Source organism: Fimicolochytrium jonesii (assembly GCF_025526975.1).
Source record: "Fimicolochytrium jonesii strain JEL569 chromosome Unknown EV422scaffold_13, whole genome shotgun sequence".
NCBI classification, from domain to species: Eukaryota; Fungi; Chytridiomycota; class Chytridiomycetes; order Spizellomycetales; family Powellomycetaceae; genus Fimicolochytrium; species Fimicolochytrium jonesii.
Window position 1 is genome coordinate 558,807 of NW_026515680.1, and position 18,903 is coordinate 577,709.

At 42.1% G+C, this 18,903-nt stretch overlaps 3 protein-coding genes across 3 annotated transcripts; all 3 read right to left on the minus strand.

Annotated features, from left to right (window-relative positions):
• Positions 1–843: 843 nt before the first annotated feature.
• EV422DRAFT_506768 (uncharacterized protein) lies at positions 844–3,450 on the minus strand (the record flags this gene model as incomplete). The annotated part of the gene is made up of 1 exon (XM_053068592.1): positions 844–3,450. One exon carries the CDS (start codon positions 3,448–3,450, stop codon positions 844–846), a length of 2,607 nt encoding a protein of 868 aa, XP_052925253.1.
• Positions 3,451–4,580: 1,130 nt separating this feature from the next.
• On the minus strand, positions 4,581–6,440 carry EV422DRAFT_506769 (uncharacterized protein; the record flags this gene model as incomplete). Its single annotated transcript, XM_053068593.1, has 3 exons — positions 4,581–4,625; positions 4,902–6,342; positions 6,394–6,440. The coding sequence occupies 3 exons, from the start codon at positions 6,438–6,440 to the stop codon at positions 4,581–4,583; spliced, it is 1,533 nt and encodes a 510-aa protein (XP_052925254.1).
• A 302-nt stretch (positions 6,441–6,742) lies between these two features.
• EV422DRAFT_506770 (S-adenosyl-L-methionine-dependent methyltransferase) lies at positions 6,743–8,887 on the minus strand (the record flags this gene model as incomplete). The annotated part of the gene is made up of 1 exon (XM_053068594.1): positions 6,743–8,887. The coding sequence occupies one exon, from the start codon at positions 8,885–8,887 to the stop codon at positions 6,743–6,745; it is 2,145 nt and encodes a 714-aa protein (XP_052925255.1).
• Between the last annotated feature and the right edge of the window lie 10,016 nt (positions 8,888–18,903).

Consider the following 18,903-nt stretch of genomic DNA (forward strand, 5'->3'; position numbering starts at 1 on the left):
ACCTTCACTATTTCGTCAACAGTCGCTTCGATGTTCTCCTTAACGACCGAAAGTTGCCCGTTCACAACTGTCAAGGTCGAATCAAAGTCCAAAGAGACTCCGCTGATGTCACGCGTCAACGGGGCTGTCAAAGGCTCTTTGACAACTGCCAACTTACCATTACTCACCTCCAATGAATCATCAAAATTCAATTTAAGCCCTTCATCGTCTCTTGACAAGGGTTCTTGAAGATCTTCTAGATCCGTTGGGGGAAAGTTAACAGTCAAACCTTCGTCGCTCACTGAAAGGGTCTGATCGTGGAACAAATTGAGACCGTTTTCATTTACTCCAAGAGGCAGGTTTGTTACAAGGGAAACAGTTCTGCTTTCATCGTTCCTTTCGAGCGGAAATTCCATGTTGTAAGGGATTACTTCAACAGATGCAATTCCGTTGGTCTTGTAAATAATAGCATCTTCGCTGTCAACAAGGTCGTTGATTTTTAATTCACCATTTTGGTTGTAGAGCGTCTTCACCTCGGCTGAATGAAATCCGGAGAGTTTTGTGTCTCCACTAAGGGCTTTCATATTTCCGGAAACATACGGGCTGTTCAACAGCGTATCGTTTAAATTTCGCAAACCGCTCGAATTTCTGCTGTTTAATCCAGACATTCTGTTATATTCAATGCATTACAAAATAAGATGTTGAACATTATTGGAGGCGTCATTTATTTTTTCACTTTTTTTTCCAACCGAAAATTCGTGTTCTCCGCAAGGTGACAACATGTAAAAGTTGTATAACTAATTTCACTTTGTCACCCGTCGGAGAACGACGAATGTTTTTTTAATTAAAGCATTATATAAGGACTTAATCGCAATTCAAGATATCGAACTCTTCGAATGATAGCAACGCTTCTGCTATCTTACCAAGTAACAATCCATTTGTGTCCCATGTGTACCGTTTCTTATTCTTACGTTTCTCTTTCGTTTTAACAATAATTGGTGCACAAAAATAAGCATTGATGATCTTTGCGTATAGGTCCATTCTGTACGTTTTCGGTCGGTGAAACATTTTAAAAGATCTTTGTATGTCTCCAAAAGGTGAGTTACAGACATGCTCTGGTCTGATTTCCCCTTCGATTGTTAGATTATTGTCCTTGTAAAACTTGTGGACTATTGGGGCGCATTTTATGTCGTGATACAGTTCTTGACCTCGTTCTAACCTGCCAAAGTTATTTACTGCGTAGACGGTATCCCTGTACGTGTCCCAGTAGATTTCAACAAGGTTTTCAGTAACCACACTTCTAAATAGATTTCTGAATCTGAATTTTTTAACTTGAAGAATCTGATCGACATCTGCTTGGAGGGCTTCGATCAATCTTTCAAGTCTCTCACACTCTTCTCCTGAGATATCCTTAATGTTATGCCATGAGAACATATTGAATCGACTGTCGAAACAGGCGCTTATTAAATGACGTGCATCCTTTTCCAATGCAAAGCATGTTTTGCTGCATAGTTTGATGTTACATAGATCTGCATACAATTTGAACAGATCCTGTGCCGATTTGTGATGTTTATCCGCGAAACTCTCTGAATCCATATGCGCGGCTAAGGTACGAAATCCATCGGATTGTGAAACAATCAGTCGATCCTGCTTTACTGCCTTCATGAAAGGTTCCGTAAACAGAATCCATATCTCATTCGAAAGTGGCCTCCGAATTCTTGCCAGTAATTGGAAAAAGTCCCGGTACGATATACAAGCCGGATTGAAAATGCCAAAAACCCGGTCAAACGGGCGCATCCCTTCTTTTACATCATAATTCACGCCCACCGCTAAAGCAGCGTTTCCAACCACCACTCGCACAGCCGGATTTCCCCATACCTCCTCAATATTTCTCAGATTCTCCTTGTCTTTTTTGCGATCCGCGTGGATACCAATTATTTCTGTTCCACGTTTCCATTTGTATTTTGCCATTAGCGTCGAAACAATGTTTTCCACCCCATCAAATGCGGAATGAACCTTTCGGGAACCTTTTGCTCCCGATGCGATAAAGATCTTTTCCCCTTTATCCAGACTGTTGAACATTTTCGCATAAAGATCTTCTATTTCTTTGCAATACTTGATCTCTCGTTGCGGAGGAGGAACACTCGATCCAATAATGAAACTTTCACCTCCAATGTCTCGAATCAAATCGGTTGTCGCTCTAGTAAGAAACCCGTCCATCCAAATTACCTTCTTTGCTGACGCCAACAGGCGCATGAAATTCTTCCAATGTTGAGATGGGTTACCATGGCATTTTGCATCGTCCGCAAAACTTCGCAATAACGTTTCGCACTCATCAATGACAATTATATCGTAAACTCCCCTTGCTAAGTAGATCGACTGAATGGAACATACGAGATAGGGATGATGCACTGGATTTTGTTTCTCATCGGGTCTGTAATCCAGATAATATTTCCATTGGGTGATGCCTGTTTTTTCCATTCTTCCTCTTTGTTCATTTGTCAACGCAATTCTACATGTTGTCCAAAGCGCTGTCAATTCTTTGTCCCCCTCCAATAATTCTTTGAGATAATCAATGGTACTTCCACTTTTGTTACCGCCGAGCGAAACATGCAATACAATGTGTTTATAATTGTCACCCAAGTGAAGATCCGCTGAGGATAACCATCTTGAGTCAATGCGATGATTGAACTCTTTGTTTATCGCATTTTCCATTACTTTGTATGGCGTCGACTTTAGAATGTTTCCGTTATAAACAGCAACCAAACACGCTTTCATGAAGTTCTCCGAAATGGGCTTCGACTGTACATCCACCCGATTCCAAAAGTCTATATATTTTGCTTTGCGTTGCGGAGTGCTATCCTTTTTCGAATTCCACTCCCAAAACGACGCAAAGGTGATACCTGCCATCTTACACCAACGACCGATCTCACTGCATAACCAGTTGGACAATTCAAACGTATCCCCACGTTTAGGGTTTGGCATGTGCGCTAGAAAATGCAGCGGATCCCCTCTATAGATATCTAGGGTTTCCGGAGGTTCCAAGTTCATTCTCGGTATTTGACCCGGATAGTAGCGACCTTTTCTCGCTTGTACCGAGCCCTCGTCATTTTCTCGTGTTCTCTTCCGGAGCGCTGGAGCCCCGGTCGATAGAAAGTTTTGAAGTTCGGAAACATTCTTTACGTGGATGCTGTCCTTTGGAATACCATGCATGATCGTGTGATCCAAAATGTTATCAGAACCTTCTATTATCTCCTGGACTCGTCCGTCACCTTTGGATTGGTTTACATATTTCATCAAGCCGTTCGCTCTGTAGATATTCATGTCAAATCCAAGTTCCTTATACATGGCACAAAACTGCTTAATCGGGTCAAGTTCGCCCACATTCAGAACGTGGTAGTTATTCACAACAATGTGATATGAGAATTTCAGAGTATCGCCCTTTTCCCCCACACTTCCCGAAATATTCATGGAAGCATTCGGAAGAATCGATCGAATCCTTTTTTTTACCTTCTTAATAGGATCATTCCAAAGATTTCCCGTATAATCAATATCAAACATTAGTTTCATCATTCTATCAGGATGCATAACTTCAAATAGTCCTTTGTCATCTTTCAGCAAATCCTCCAGTTTAGAGCATTCTACGATCGCATATTGGCAGTACTTTTTCTTCACCATCTCACCTTCCTTTTTTCCCTTTGCTTCATAATCTCAAACATGGGCAACGAGGCATTGCTCAGGCCCACATCTCTCCATCAACGTTTCCATAACCTTTTTCGCTGTGTTCCTATTGGTGTAGAATGATAGACCATACTTATTGATTTTGGTGTAATTTGCAATATCCATTGTGTGTGAATTGGATGTTTAACAGATACATAATTTTTCTGCTTAAATAAACTTTACCTGTCTACATCCATTCGACAATCAAATATCATTTCTGACGTTCTCCATCTCAATCGAATAGTTACTGTCGTAATAGTTTCAATTTCAAGGATCGAGTTGTTCTCCGATTGGTGACAAAGTGAAATAAGTTATACGACTTTTACACGTTGTCACCAATCGGAGAACAAGAATGTTCAGTTTGGAAAAAAACGGAAAAATAAATGACGCCTCCCTACACCGCACCATTAGATTTTCGGTTTGGCTGTCAATACGACTATATGGAGTCCAAATGGGAGGCGTCATTTATTTTTCCTTTTTTTTCCAACGAGAAACGTGTGAGAAGCATTGTTCTCCGCAAGGTGACAAAGTGTAAAAGTCGTATAACTTATTTCACTTTGTCACCAATCGGAGAACGATTGGGGCTCGCGGTTAAATGGCGTAAAACACTTTATCTCACAACAATAAATGGACGAATTCTACAGAAAACACAATATAAACGAAGAGGAGGTTTCGGCCGAACTTTTCAAGAAGGAGATAATGGATGAGATTCTTGAAAAATTTGATAAAGGTGAATTGACATACAAAGGGAAAGGGGGTGTAGAATTACAAGTGACTTCTTCTAAACAAGCGTACGCAATGGCATGTACGATATCAGATAAAAGGTGGAAAAGGAGGAAGAACAATCAAGAATCAGTGGGGAGTTACTTTCGGAAGATTGCTTAGTCGCTATCAGCATCCAACTTGAAATCGACCGGTTCCTTTTTCTTCAAATAACATTCATAACAATACGGTCGGTGTTTGATGAACGGAATCGTGGTTGTGCAATTATCCATTTTACACTTACGAGTTCCCAGCGGATATATGATTTGACCTGCGGGGTTTCTTTTCGGATAGTACGGACGCATCGTTTCTTTGCTTTTCATTGCAATTAGACCATCAGAAACGTATCTATTTAAGTTGCATTTTAGCAATCCCGTTTATGACAACTTGAAACGCGTTATGTCACTGAATGTAAATCCATAAATTCAGTCAATTCTGACCTTTTTGACAGGTCGAGTGGGCATTTGTTGCGTTTTTGTAGGGCGTTTTCGGATGCTTACAGTAGGTTCAACATCCGCGACGGTAAATGTTGGAGGTATCGCATAATCGATTCTTTCCTTTCCGCGTAGATTTGCGATAGGACGCAAGAATGAGGCTTTTTCTTGTTTCTTAACACGGGAAGCCACTGGATCAACAATGGTCTCAACTCCAACATTTGCTTGAACTATTCGATGCATTCTAGATCGTTCCAAAACTTTTGGATCTATTAATTGAATTTCGTCTGCATCATCAATCTTTCGTCGCTTTGATGACGGTTCCTTTCTTAGAGAAACCTCCGCTTTTCGTTTAACAGCGGGATTAATGGCTAACTCATCAGTGCGAGCACCGATTCGGGCTTGGGGTCTTGGTGATGGGATTGTGTTATCTTTAGCGAGTGCGGACAATCTCCGTCTTGCTGCGCCATCATCGTGTACCTCAATGTTAATTCCATCAGAAAATCCTACCAATTCCTGCTTGTTAAGTGTGGATTGCAATAGTGAGTCTTCTAATCTGTTCTTTATTCTTCGTTTGGTCGGATCAAAACGACGATCTTTCCTCACATTTCCAATAGGCGTCTTTCCAGGGGTTCGAACGAGATTACTCGTAACTTGTGTTTTTGATAAGAGTTCCTCAACCTTATTCGGGTCGCTGATGGTGGTCAAAGCGATTTCTGGTTTGTTTTCTGCTCTTTCATTCCCAATATTGATCTCCGGAGGTATGTTATTTTCAATTTTAACTTCATCTTTTCCGATCATATTAGGAAACGATCCGGGCATCATTGGCTCTTGATAATCAAGAGAATTGCTTACAACAGGTGCTTTAAGAACAGATGAACTTCCGGTTTTGACTTGGGCTGCTCCAGTAAGGTTATCAACAACGATCTCTTTTTCGTGCGTGATTATAACTGGGTGGACACGTTGACCGGACACATTCTTTGGCAAATCTGGGACTTCATGTAGGTTAGCCGGTGCTTCAAACATCAAGCCGGTTTGCGCAGTTGTTTGCGCATCATAGTTATACACCCTACCTTCCGTGTCGGGGACGGGAAGGCCACTCGTCGATGTGCTTGTCCCAATTGTGACGGTCTTGTTTCGCCGAGATGGTGTGATGCTATCCAGATAGCGTTCTTTAGCGCGATAGTCCTTCTCGGCTTTGATATATTCTAGACCATCTTTGTATGCTTGGGTATAGTGCTGTTTTGCAGATAACCGGAGGATTTCGGCGCTGGAAACACGCTCTTCATAAACTGGTTTGACATAATGTGTTTTGGTTGCAAGATCTTTGTCGTGGATGTTTCTATTCCAAGAATAAATGACATCTGGCCTTCCATTCTCATCTAGATTATTATAGTCAAGGGCTCGTCCGATTTGGTGACGCTGGAGATTCGGGATTCCTTTTGACCTGTTGATCCCTTGGAATTCCAGCACGTTTGCTTTATAGAATGCCATTTACCTAAAGGCATCAAATTTAATTCTGTGCCTATGTACAATAACAGACATGGCAAATTTCTTGAACAATCTGAAAAAAAAAGCGAATACTTTTATAACCAATGCTCCAAGTTATTATCACAAGGCGCGTTCATTTGCAAACAACGCTGTGAAGGTGGGACATAAAAGCGCAAAATTCATCACAAATGTTAACAATGCTGTGCAAGAATCTCCACTCTTCAACGAGAAGATCAAAGAAACTTCGCGTCGAGTGGATTCCACTGCAACAAAGGGGATTCACAGACTCGATGAGATTAATAGACAAGGTCAGGATTTCTTAGACAAAGTACAAGGTGGGACGATCGAATGAAGTGTTAGGGGATGTGCTTTAGGATGTACTCGATTGTAGGTACGTTCATAGCGTTTCCAAGTAATCGCTTTCTACTTTTATCAGGGACAAATGCGGTGTATCCCACGGGAAACCCTTGTAACTTCTCGCGTTCCGAGCAGGTCAAAAGCCTGAATACTCCATTTGCAGCGATAGCCAATTCATAACACTCGGTCGCTATGATGGTGTTACTTTTTCCATCGTCCCGAAATTTCACTGTTTGCTCCACCGTGTCCTTGTTGAACGCGGCAATGAGATCTGGGGGAGGAGGTTGTTTGAAGCATTTCCAATGGAGCGACTTTCCGGAATGATTGGGTTCTACTATACTGTCAATTGTCGGCGAAGGCACATCCAAAGGTTCCGGAACAAAGAAATTTGTCCAGTATAAACGGATTCGATTTTGTGCACAAAACGACGCGGCATTGAGTTTTTGCACCGTCGTAGACAAAAGTCCTTTCGAGATCTCCGCAATGCTTGCTGAATCCATAGGAACGTTTTCCATAATCACATATTGGGGTTGACAGTCGTTGCGGATTCTGACGAATTGTGTATACAAATCCGCCCGAGGATCGGTGAATTTAGTTTTTCCCGGATTGGCAAGCGAAAAAGGTTGACACGGAGGACCTCCGATTAACAGGTCAAAATCCGGTATGGTATTTGTTTTGATTTTGGTGATGTCTCCAAAGTTTTTATGTCGAGGATGATGCTCAACATAAACTTTTAAAGCGTCTTTATCTGTCTCGCAAAAGCCAACGCAAATGGCTTCGGGAAAGATTTTTCTTAATGCCATTTCGGCACCACCGATTCCAGCAAAGGCAGAAAAGTACCGCAATGGTCTTTTCTCGGAAATCTCCAGAATCCTTGGTATGCGCGTATTTAATCCGGGAATAAATCCATGGGTTCGAAAGACCTCGATGAATTTATCTGTATGTGGATAATCTGCATCCGAGTCAATATACACGATCGTGCGTGAATAGACATCGTTCGAGATATGTGAATTCTTTGCCGAAAATCGCATGTCGTCCATTCGAACCTTTGCAGCGGCCGTTTTATCCCACGGGACTTTTCTCGTAAGGTGGCAACAAAGTCCCCGTGCGAGGGCGAACCTGCACCATTTCCGGTATGGACAATTCGGAATGATTGCAATGATCCGTTTGATGTTTCCCTTTTTCATTTCCAACATTGTCTTTTCCCAAAAGTCGTTATGGAGGTAAGGTCTTTTCGCAGAAGTTTTCGGACCATGTTGTAGAGCGTCGATTGCAGCACCAGGTGCATTAAGATAAACCCAATTGCTTTTTGTCCAATCAGACAACGTCAAAGCGTTGACAAATGTTCCGTCGACTTGTTCACCGTATACGGTTTTTGCAATGATCTTTGACTCGGGATTCCAGCACGGATCAAGATCAATTTCGCCACAAAATTTGGTGATCAGATTCACCAGATATTGGGGCGTAATATACTCGTTTTCGGATCTTCCAAATCCAGTAGATATCGGAATATTCGGTCGTTTGGTAGTCTCCGAATCATCTTCGTCTGAGGTGTCTTGAGTAACCTCTTTTCGCTTTCTTAATCGGGAACTCCAATCTACTTCGTTCGTATCCCTTTCATTTTCGATCACATCTTCAATCTCTGTATCTTCATCTATCTCTTCATCTATCTCTGTGCGAGTGGTATCGTCCAACTGGAGACCGGGTTCGCCCGAAAGGTCAATGGCGGAATCGGGTGGTAGGTCTTCAAATATTTCATCCATTTTGACCGCAATGACCATTTGACGAGAGCCAAAGTATTGAACCGCCTTTCTCCATATCTCAACATGAGTCAAATTTCGCTCTTTGTGAAGTTTATCCAACATGAGATAAAGCCCGATAGCGCAGGGCATTTTGTCCCGACCGAGTGTTTTCCCCATTTGAATAATAATTCGTCCGGCGCGGGAAAAGTTGTAACCGGCCGCTCTCGAAAGTTTCCATCTCGCTTTCAAATAATCGTCCGCTGCAGGATACGAAACCTTGTATAATTTCGCATCCAGTATGTGATGCAAAGCAATGCAGGTCTTGAGAAACCCGTCTCCGACATCAGGATTGATAATGAAATAAGTTGGGTCGATGTTTGCTTCATGAATGGCGAGAGCCATTTTGTTGAAGAGTTTTTATGTTTGGACATTCTTGTGGAAATCGGTGGTTCCAAAGGAATGTAGTTGGCGATATTACGTAAACGCGCTTTGACAGGGGGGAGGCGTCATTTATTTTTCCGTCTTTTTCCAAACTGAACATTCTTGTTCTCCGATTGGTGACAACGTGTAAAAGTCGTATAACTTATTTCACGTTGTCACCAATCGGAGAACAACCAGGTGCCATTTGAATCGTTGAAACAAGTCGGGATTTGCTTGATAGAGATGGAGGTTATGCTAATTATACCACACTGACTACATCCCCGATCGCGAGTGTGACATTTTCAAAGTAAGTGCTGAGAAGTCTGCATCGTTGACTAGGTGCGGGCGACGCATGTACGGTGTGTACTCGAAGTATGGAGTCGGTTCCGGTGAATGACAAAGCAGCACCGCTGCCTTCGGATTTGTCTTCAAAACCGTAAGAAAACGAGAAATTTGCGGTATCATAGTCTTTGAATGAGATGTCCATATCAGCAAGTTGCTCAAAGTCGTTGTTGCTCAGTTGGGAAACAAGAAGCGTTTGACGATCATAAGGCCCGTGAGTAAAACCAGTTAGACCGCTTGGAATTGTCGCATTTGGTCCTAATTGGAGCCGCCATTCTCTTAGATTTTGAGACGAGAATGATTGTGACTTGTCCTTAGTTTGATCTGCAAGCACATCATCGTCTATAAATGACATTTCCAATCCGATAAGGGATCTAACGCCTGACATATGTAGGTTGAACGTATTTCTCAAGCCGCCGCTTGCGGCATTTTCTGTTTGAGTGGCGCGGACATAATCATAGTAGATACTTTTACCATCAGCGATTGCTCTTGTAGCATTAACAACTATAGATGGAGGTGGGGTAACGTACGGAATCAAACAGCGGATGTTGCTGATTTGAAGTTCATCAACTACTCCAGCACTTGTAAAAACCGTATTGGGATCCGCAAGTACCAACTCGATGGTCATGGCCTGATTCGGAAGTGCCCACACGGGCAAAAATTGATCGTTAGTTGGGTGAAAAAATCCCAACCATGGGTGCATGCTAACGCTGGCTGTAGCAGTTCCGCTGAACATATCAGTGGAACCATAACCGGTCAGATTTCCAAGTAGTTGTTTATGGCCTTTACTCATATTTCTGTATGCTGTACAAGGTACGCAGGATAATTCGGGATCTGAACAACTGTTTCGTTACCTGCTTTGACTGTGAGCGATTGTATGATAGATTCGATACCAAGTTTAGTATTAACGATTCCAGACCCAGATACAGGACTGTTATTCTTCAAAGCCGTGACGTCCATCGAAAGAATCAACTTTTGTAAAATGAACGAGACAGAATTGGAATCGCATTGGATTCTAATAGGTGTCAACTGACGCGTTTTCGTAGAATACACATTTTGACCCGAAGGCGAAAAAGTTGCAACCCCTTCGCCACGAGGATCGCTGTACGGGCGGGAGAAAGTTTTCGTAGCAAACAGCCAGTTGTTAGGTACAGACATGTTTACTAATAAGTACAAAAAAAAAACTAGCCATAAATTCCACCGTAATAATCGTAGCCATCATCGTCGTCGTAGTCGGTGTCAAACTCAACATATTCAGTTTCTTGACTTGGTTTTGACCGAATTGCAGTCGGTTCATTAGGTGGAACTTTGATTGAACGTGCCCGTTTAGCGGTTTGTAATGTTTGCGGCTTTAATTTAGCCTTTTCCTCTTTTGCCAATTTCTTTGCGAGTTTCTCCTTTTCAAGAAGTTTTTTCGCTTCTTGGATCTTTCTATCTTCGTTTTCCTTTTTCTTCATAGCGGACAATTCTTGCAAGTTTTTTTTCCGTGTGGCGACGGCTTTCTTTAAAGCCGCTTCCTGTGCGGGTGTTCTTTGTTTTTTAGGTTTTAACTCTGGCTTTGGTGAAGGTGGTCGAATCTCCGGTATTGAATCTTGTACAGATTCTTGTACCGTTTCAGTATTGGCAGGAGAATCGGCAGAGGCACTCGAATGATTTGGATCTTCGCTCATTTAACACGAGTTTTTATAAAGAAAACAAAATATTTAAGAGGAACATAGGTGCGGTCAGAGATCGTCTACATCGTCTAGAATGGCGAATCTGACACTTAAAGGAGAATTCAATGATACTTCTGTTCCGGTAAGGGAATTGATAAGATGAAACTCGACTTGAGATATGGTCTGTCCAACGGGAAGAAACTCGCCTGAATTTTCATATTGTACAATGTCCCCAAAACTATCAGGTACGATACTGCAACAGATTGATTGAGCGCTGTCGTTATAATCTAACAAGATACTGGGTGCCTTTGCATTGAATGTTGGAAGTCAAAATGACAGGATATGAACCGCTTAAATTGACTAGGATTCTTCATCTCGTGAGAGGAACCGAATCCAATATCAGCTCGACGGGACATTCCCATAAGAATATAGGCTGTTGACCCACGATTGCCAGGAAAGTATCTTGAAAGAAACAGAGTTGCTATTTACCGTTAACTTGCGTCTAACACCATCGAATGTAGCAGAGTATACATTAGAGCCAGCCGCGCTATTCATAGCGGTGGAAACAGCGTTTGGGAAGTCAACGATCGAGTAATTACCATTTGGGATCTTTGCGTACAAGATGGTATCCGAACCTTGTTGGGCAAATGCAATAGTGTCATTCACGTTACTTTCAACCAGGTCCCAATCTTGAAGGAAAGAGACGCTCAGTATTTTGAAAGCCTCAATCCGTCTAGGTTGGATGTTGTATGTACGTTGGGAGACACTAGAGTATAAAATTTCTGAATACATTTAGTAATAAGGTAAGAGAATTAATGTCTTACAAACCGAAACCGATCTTCCCAAAGAAAAACGAGGTTCGAAACAAAATCATTCCGATCGACATTCAGGCTCCTCCCATATGTAGTACACTTATCGCACCGCGCAAAAGTGGGAAATCCGCTCTTGTATGTGGATTGATCGAAGACGTTTATGCAAAAGTGTTTGACAGAGTGATAATAATGTCAGATACAGTCTTGTACGATAAGAGTATAAAACAATTGGCACAGAGCACTAAGCACAGGAACATCTTTTTCACAGACGAAGTGAATAATACAATGATAGCCGAGATTCTGGAAGATCAAAAGTTGCTGGCGGAAAGTGGGAAATCTTTGCTGTTGTATATTGACGACGCTGGAGACAATGCTCAAGGGAAGGAGTTAAACAAAGAGTTATCTAAACTTTATACGAAAGGACGACACTTTCTCTGCTCCACCATGGTGTGCATCCAGTCCGTGAGCGGTCAACTGACTCGAAAGATGAAGAACAACACAACAGAGTTCATAATCTTTAAAAATAATTCGGAGGATATGGAATCTTTGGCGAAATTATTGACAAGTGCGTTTAAAACAAAAAAGAAGTTCTATCGTATCTTACGGAAAGCACAAGGAGCCGTATTCGTTTGCATATGTGAATTTGGCAGCGGATGATGCGCGAACGATGTACCGGTATTGCGACAAAGACGGGTTTCACGACTTTTTTTAAATTGTTGGTTTTTGAATAGAAATGTTCTATATACCAGAAATTGTAACAAAGGAAACGTATGACACCGTATTAGCAGCGCTTTCGCAAGATCGCCTTTGGTTAGACGTTAACGAAAACTCCAGAAAAGAAATACTCGAATCCTTACAGAAGGAAATGGCAGAAGCATTGGTACAGAAGATTTTAGACGACCAGGTAAAACCAAAAGTCACTAGGCGGAAAAAGACCGCTTGAAGATTTCCGTCCCGAATATGACGAAAAACTATTCTACGAGTTGAGCAACAAAGACTTCCGCGCGACCAAACTCCTGAGCCATTTTATTATTTTGGGTTGTGCATTTTCAGGCTTTTTCGAATCTTTGCCTATATAGCATGACCTCTTTACTGAGCGCTCATGCCCGAGAAAAAGATTCAGGTGTTTTATCAATTTTTACCGAACAATGACAAAAATGACCAGAAACTGATTAAATTTCTGGTCAATAAGCAAAGATCAATGACTCCGCCGTTAACCCCGGAGCAAGAAGGGAAACTGAAAGCATTATTCTATGAAGGACGAAACTTCTATGGACGCGATCGTCTATATTTCATGTTGCGGAAAGATCCGCAAAATAACATATCTCGAAGACAAGTAATGAACTGGCTATCGAGACAACCGATAGCACAGAAATTCAGGAGACCCGTTCGAGCGACTGGTGTACGTGCAATAGTTTCTACCTCATTAGGATCATTTCAATGTGATACAATGGATATGTCAAGCGATTCTTACAGAGGGTTTAGTGCGGTTTTCAGTATGATTGACACATTTTCAAGAAAACTCTACGGAAAAGCGATAAAGGGAAGACAGCAGCGGAATGCACAAGGGCACTACGCGAGATTATAAGGGAGAATCCCAATATGACATTCACGCGTTTAGTAAGTGACAATGGGGGCGAATTTGCAAACGTGTTTGACCAGTACTTAGAAAGTATCAATGTTCCACATTTTACAACACGTCCACATCAGCCATGGTCGAATGGAATAATCGAGCGATCTAATGCATCTGTTCGTAAACAGATCTCCATATTCATGGAAACAACAGGGAACAAGGACTGGGTAACGGCACTGCCCGGATTGATAGATTCGTTGAATTCCACTTTCAATTCAACTACGCGCAAATCACCGGATGAAATAGAGGAATCTGCTCCAGATTCTGCGACTCATTCAGAAGCGGGTGGTAATATTTTGCGTCGTGCGGCAAAAAGTGTGAATGTTCGTGGAGCAACAACTTTGAAGGTTGGAGAAACGGTGAGAAAGGTGTTTCCATATTCTGGAACAAACATTAAGAAACCAAGCAGGACAGGATACTTTGCACCGGAACTATACACAATCGCAGGTGTGGTGGCATCACCATATGAAAATCAATTACCATCCTACAAACTTAAAAGTCAAGATGGGACGATCGAGAAAGGACTTTTTGCAAGATCGCAATTATTGCTTGTACCTACACCTGACCAGCGTATCGAACGCCCACGGACTGTAGAGAATCTTGAACCACCGGATGATGGACAGGGTGAAGAGGACGAGGAAGAGGAAGCGATTCAACCCCCTCCCAGGCGGTCGGGGAGATTAAACAAAGACGTAGAATATGAAGTGGAATATATTGCAGATAAACGAACAAGAAAAGTAGGCAAAAGGACTATAGTCGAATATTTAGTAAAATATCGTAATTATCCATTAAGTCAATCGACATGGGAGCCAAGATCTAATATCAATGCTCCGGGTCTCCTGCGGGAGTTTGAGAGGAACCGGCGGTAGGTTTCGGAACAGCATCACTGCAGTAGTTCAGATTTTCCTCCTCATTGTGGTGGCAATTGTCTGCTAGGAAAATGGAAGAGGCTCGCGAGATACCATTTTTACGGAGATGGGTGATCTGTACCTTGCGACAAAGACGAATCCCATGTTTTTGACCGCATGCCTTTTCCATAATCGCTTGAATGTGCTCTCGAAATGTATCCATCTTGAACTCCTTGCCTTTTGCATCCAGGAAGATCAGATTCCCTTCTTTGCGGAACTTTTGAATAAATCGAAGTAAAATGTCACAGACGTATTTAGGATCCACATCCACAATATCGCTGTGCGGCGGAGCGGTAAAGAACTGCAAATACGACCCGTTCAGATCTTTATCCTCGACTCCGTCAATTTTCGCAAGTTTTCTTTTCTTGATGCGATCAGCCTTTCGATCATTCCATAAGATTGACGCATTTCCTTCCTTTTTCGGGTCCCTTTGATCAAAGATGAAAATATTGTCTTTATTCCAATCTACGCCATCCCGATTGAATATTTTCAAGTTTGCAAAGTTCGCGCGAACATTGTAAAAATAACAAACGAAAAGCCCAATGATTCCATCTTGCAAGGACTGAATCTGGTAAAGACTCGGAGTGTTCATATCGAAGATTTCCATAAGATTATCTTCATAATACTTCTTCATTGCCTTCATAACGGATTGCCAGTCTTCAATCCAAATTTCGGGTTGAATTCCTTGACGTCTCCTCGCATTATATTCGTTGTTCAATCTGTGAGATTCGTCCGCCAAAGGCTTTCTCGTCTTATCGAATAACTCGGGGCTTATATTCAATCTTTCATATCCCGCGTTTTTGAAGATCCGGTGGACTTTACCTATGGCATCGGACATGGATTTATTCGAGATCCCGTTCGGAGTGCGAGCAGAGATTTTGGATTTATTGATCAGACTTTTAACTTCATTCAAAGCGGATAATCGTTCAATCGAGTCAAATACTCCATGTTGCTGAAATCGTTTAACTTCTCTAGAAGTATTCGCAAAATCAGCCTTATTACGATCCAGAAATTGAGACAAATCGGCGGTTTTCAATAGAAATTCGGACATCTTTAATAGGTTTCCTTTTGAAATAAGGAAAGAATAAATTTAGGAACCTATAGTGCGGTCGCTTTTATGTAAATTAAGTTAATATCGATAATGAAAATCCGATGATGTCAGGAGTTATTATCGAGTGTAAGTTGTTATCGGATTTGGTCCTGGTCCCGCACCAAGATTTGTTTCGAGATGGATGACCGCTGCTCATGTGGTATCATTTCTTGACAGTTATCTCGAATGCAAGTTGTTATCGGATTTGGTTCCGGCACTAATATTTGTTTCGAGATGGATGACCGCTAATCATGTGTTCTATCGAGAAGACCGGATTTCCTTGGCATTGCCTTTCCTTATGCAAGAAAGAGATCGGGATTTTGCCGTCTATAAATAGAGTCGCATGGAAAGAGGAATGTCGCATTGGAAGTTCCATTTAGAGTGCAATTCCTTTTATATCACACAACACAAACGCAAAACATGCCTCGGACACCCAAACAGAAAAACAAGCGTCCAAACTGCAGATCTAAAAACCCGGTTGATAAACGCCAGTATCACATCAACGCAATACGTTACAATATCTCGCAAAGGCTATTTTCAAAAAGGACTCAGAAGTTTTATCTCGGCGAGGATAGATGCAAACTCCGCTACGTCTTCTCAAAGGTCGCTTATCATGTGGATGGATTGAAGGAATTCACAAAATTCTGCATCTATCCAGTTAAATGCAATGATAGCATGCGTGAAGAAGGTTGCCAGTGTATGGGATTTGTACGCATCTTGATCCTTCAAGTCAAACAGTTTTTGGAAATTGCCAACATTGACAACGATGAGACAGTGCAGGAAGAGTTGCTCCGGTGGCGGGAAGAGATAGAAGACATTTGCTCTCATCTGAACTCTGATGAGTAATCCGTTAGATCTTGTAAATAGTGTTTTGAATAAGATATGGTCTTCATTGGATTGATGAAGGTGCGGGTGGGGAGGCGTCATTTAATTTCCCTCTTTTTTCCAAGAGGAACGGAGAGAAACGTGTGAGAGCATTGTTGTTCTCCGAAAGGTGACAACGTGTAAAAGTCGTATGACTTATTTCACTTTGTCACCTTGCGGAGAACAACTGGGTAGAATGTGACTGTAGCAGAAACGAAAGAGTGAATGGAGGGGTGGGTGGGGAGGCGTCATTTATTTTCCCTCTTTTTTCCAAGAGGAACGGAGAGAAACGTGTGAGAAGCATTCTTGTTCTCCGAAAGGTGACAACGTGTAAAAGTCGTATAACTTATTTCACTTTGTCACCAATCGGAGAACAACTAGGTAGATTTGACGTTAACAAAAACGAATAAGTGAATGAAGAGGTGGATATAGAGGGACGATGTGAAGAAAGTGTCTACGGCTGTGGACGGAGGCGAAGGTTAAGTTAAAGAGGTTTGAGAGGAATGGCGGCGGTCATGAGCGGAATGGAGGGAACGCGTGACGGATTGACGGTTGACAGGACAGCGGCGGAATGACAGAAGATGACGCAATGTGACTCGAAATGAATGGAGAGAAGTCATGTGCCGTCACGTGATTCGATGTCGTGAAGGGAGATGTTTAAATGTTGAATAAGGTGATATGTGACAATTCTTTTACTATGGGATCCGGCAGAGCAGTTTCGAACTATGGGTCAGTCCATTCTCTACTATGGGAGTCTTCTTTTTTACTATAGGATCTGTCACAGTCCACCCTATGGTATATACCATAGGGTGGACTGTGACATGCAGTAACGCACGCGAATCAAACATTGCAAACACAACTCCGATCTCAGGAAGAGCAACTTGGAAGAATGACAACAGCCACAATGTCTACGTTCAAGAGAATGTTAGAATCGGTAGGTTTTAAAAATGTTCCTTCGACAATGACGCCGGACGAGATGGAACGACTTCTCAGCCAAGTGCAAAGCGTCACACCTATCGCATTAAGTGAAGTAGGAGCGATGCAGCGATTGATAGAAACTTTAAGAAAGGAAAAGATTACGGAAAACAAAGATGTAGGGACACAATATTCTCTTGGAGATGTGCCACGGGTTGCTAGACCACGCCCACCACCCATAATTACGAATTTCTCACCAACAATAAGTTATCCATCTGCCAGTTCAGCAGTCACTCAAAGCGACATTTTCCCGAATAGGAGTCCAAAATCTACCCTTTCAACTGGAACGGTAGGACCCCCTATGGATCTCTCCACACCAATTGAACAGTTTGTTACCACCGAACCGATTACTCAAGTTATTTCCCCAAATGAGGATTCTGCAACACCAACACAGAGAGATATCTTCACCGATTCCCCAGCAGTGAGGGCTCCAGAAAATACACCCATTGCGCCAATAAGGAAAAAGAAAAGTACACGAACAAGTTTACCTCCCGAGAGATTATCTTATGAACACGGCTGGGAACAATCTTCAAAACGGGCACGAAAAGTATAAGATAAAAAGATCATAATTGTATAGAAGATTATAATTGTAATATTTGAGAATCATAGGATTCTGAAATGTACAAAAGCGCATAAGTTTTAAACGATCTTCTTCCCGGCTCGTCGAGAAAGGATAAATGGAAGCAGTTGTGGAGGGATTACACCTTTTTTCGGTTTTCCGGATTTAGTTCTAGCAGGGATGCGAACTGGTTTCAAAACCTTTTGTTTTCTCGGCATTGGTTTCTACTATATGATTAGAAGATTTTTATACGATATCGACGGTTGCCCCCACAAGGATGGTGCGTTGTGAATAGACGGTTGTTTGCAATGAAACGGCGGTACTCGGGGAGGGTAAATTATGTGTCGTAATTAGATGTACGTTTCCGGAGCCTCCGAGTAGGTTCAAAGCGCTACTGGAATCTTCATCTGCGCTTTGCCACGAATAACGCATCACAAACTGTTTGTTGTAAAAGTTATCGAGGTCCAGGTCTTCAGAGGCGTATGATGTGTTGTCGTTCATGGAGAGGTTGCCTATCATAACCGTATCTTCTACCTGGAAATCTTCGGTTAAAGGTAATCTATATTGTCCTATCTGGTAACGCCATGACTTTAAGTTGGCTGTATCATAAATCAAACTTTTGTCCCCTGATGTAGTGGCGTATTTATCATCAGATCGAAATCTGTGCGTTAAACCGACGATCCGACCGTTTGTGAGTGGGAGGATGAAGTTGTTCTGTGACGCACCACTACATACATTGGAGAGTTGTTGAACACCTACTACATCCATTTCGAGATACTTCCCTGCCCAAATTCCGGACCACAATGCGGACATATAAGCGGCACTCGGGGTCACAAGTTGTGCTACATAACGAAGATTTGAAACTTCAAAGTATACTCCGGAACCTACATTGGTGAAGGCCTGCTGCGGTGTGTTTAAAGTGAATGTTAATTCCACCGATTGATTCGGCAAAATCGCTAGTGGAATCGGGTTTCCGTTCAAATTTCTCATGGACCCTGCTAACAAATGGTGTTTGAATGTGAAAGTTCCGTTGGGATTTTTGAACGCATCCGGGTTACCTGCTCCTTCGTTATATTTTAGGTATTTTCGTTTCTCTGCCTCCACAAACTGGAGAGTGTCTGCAACAAAACTTGGCATATCTTCAATTTCGTCAACAACTT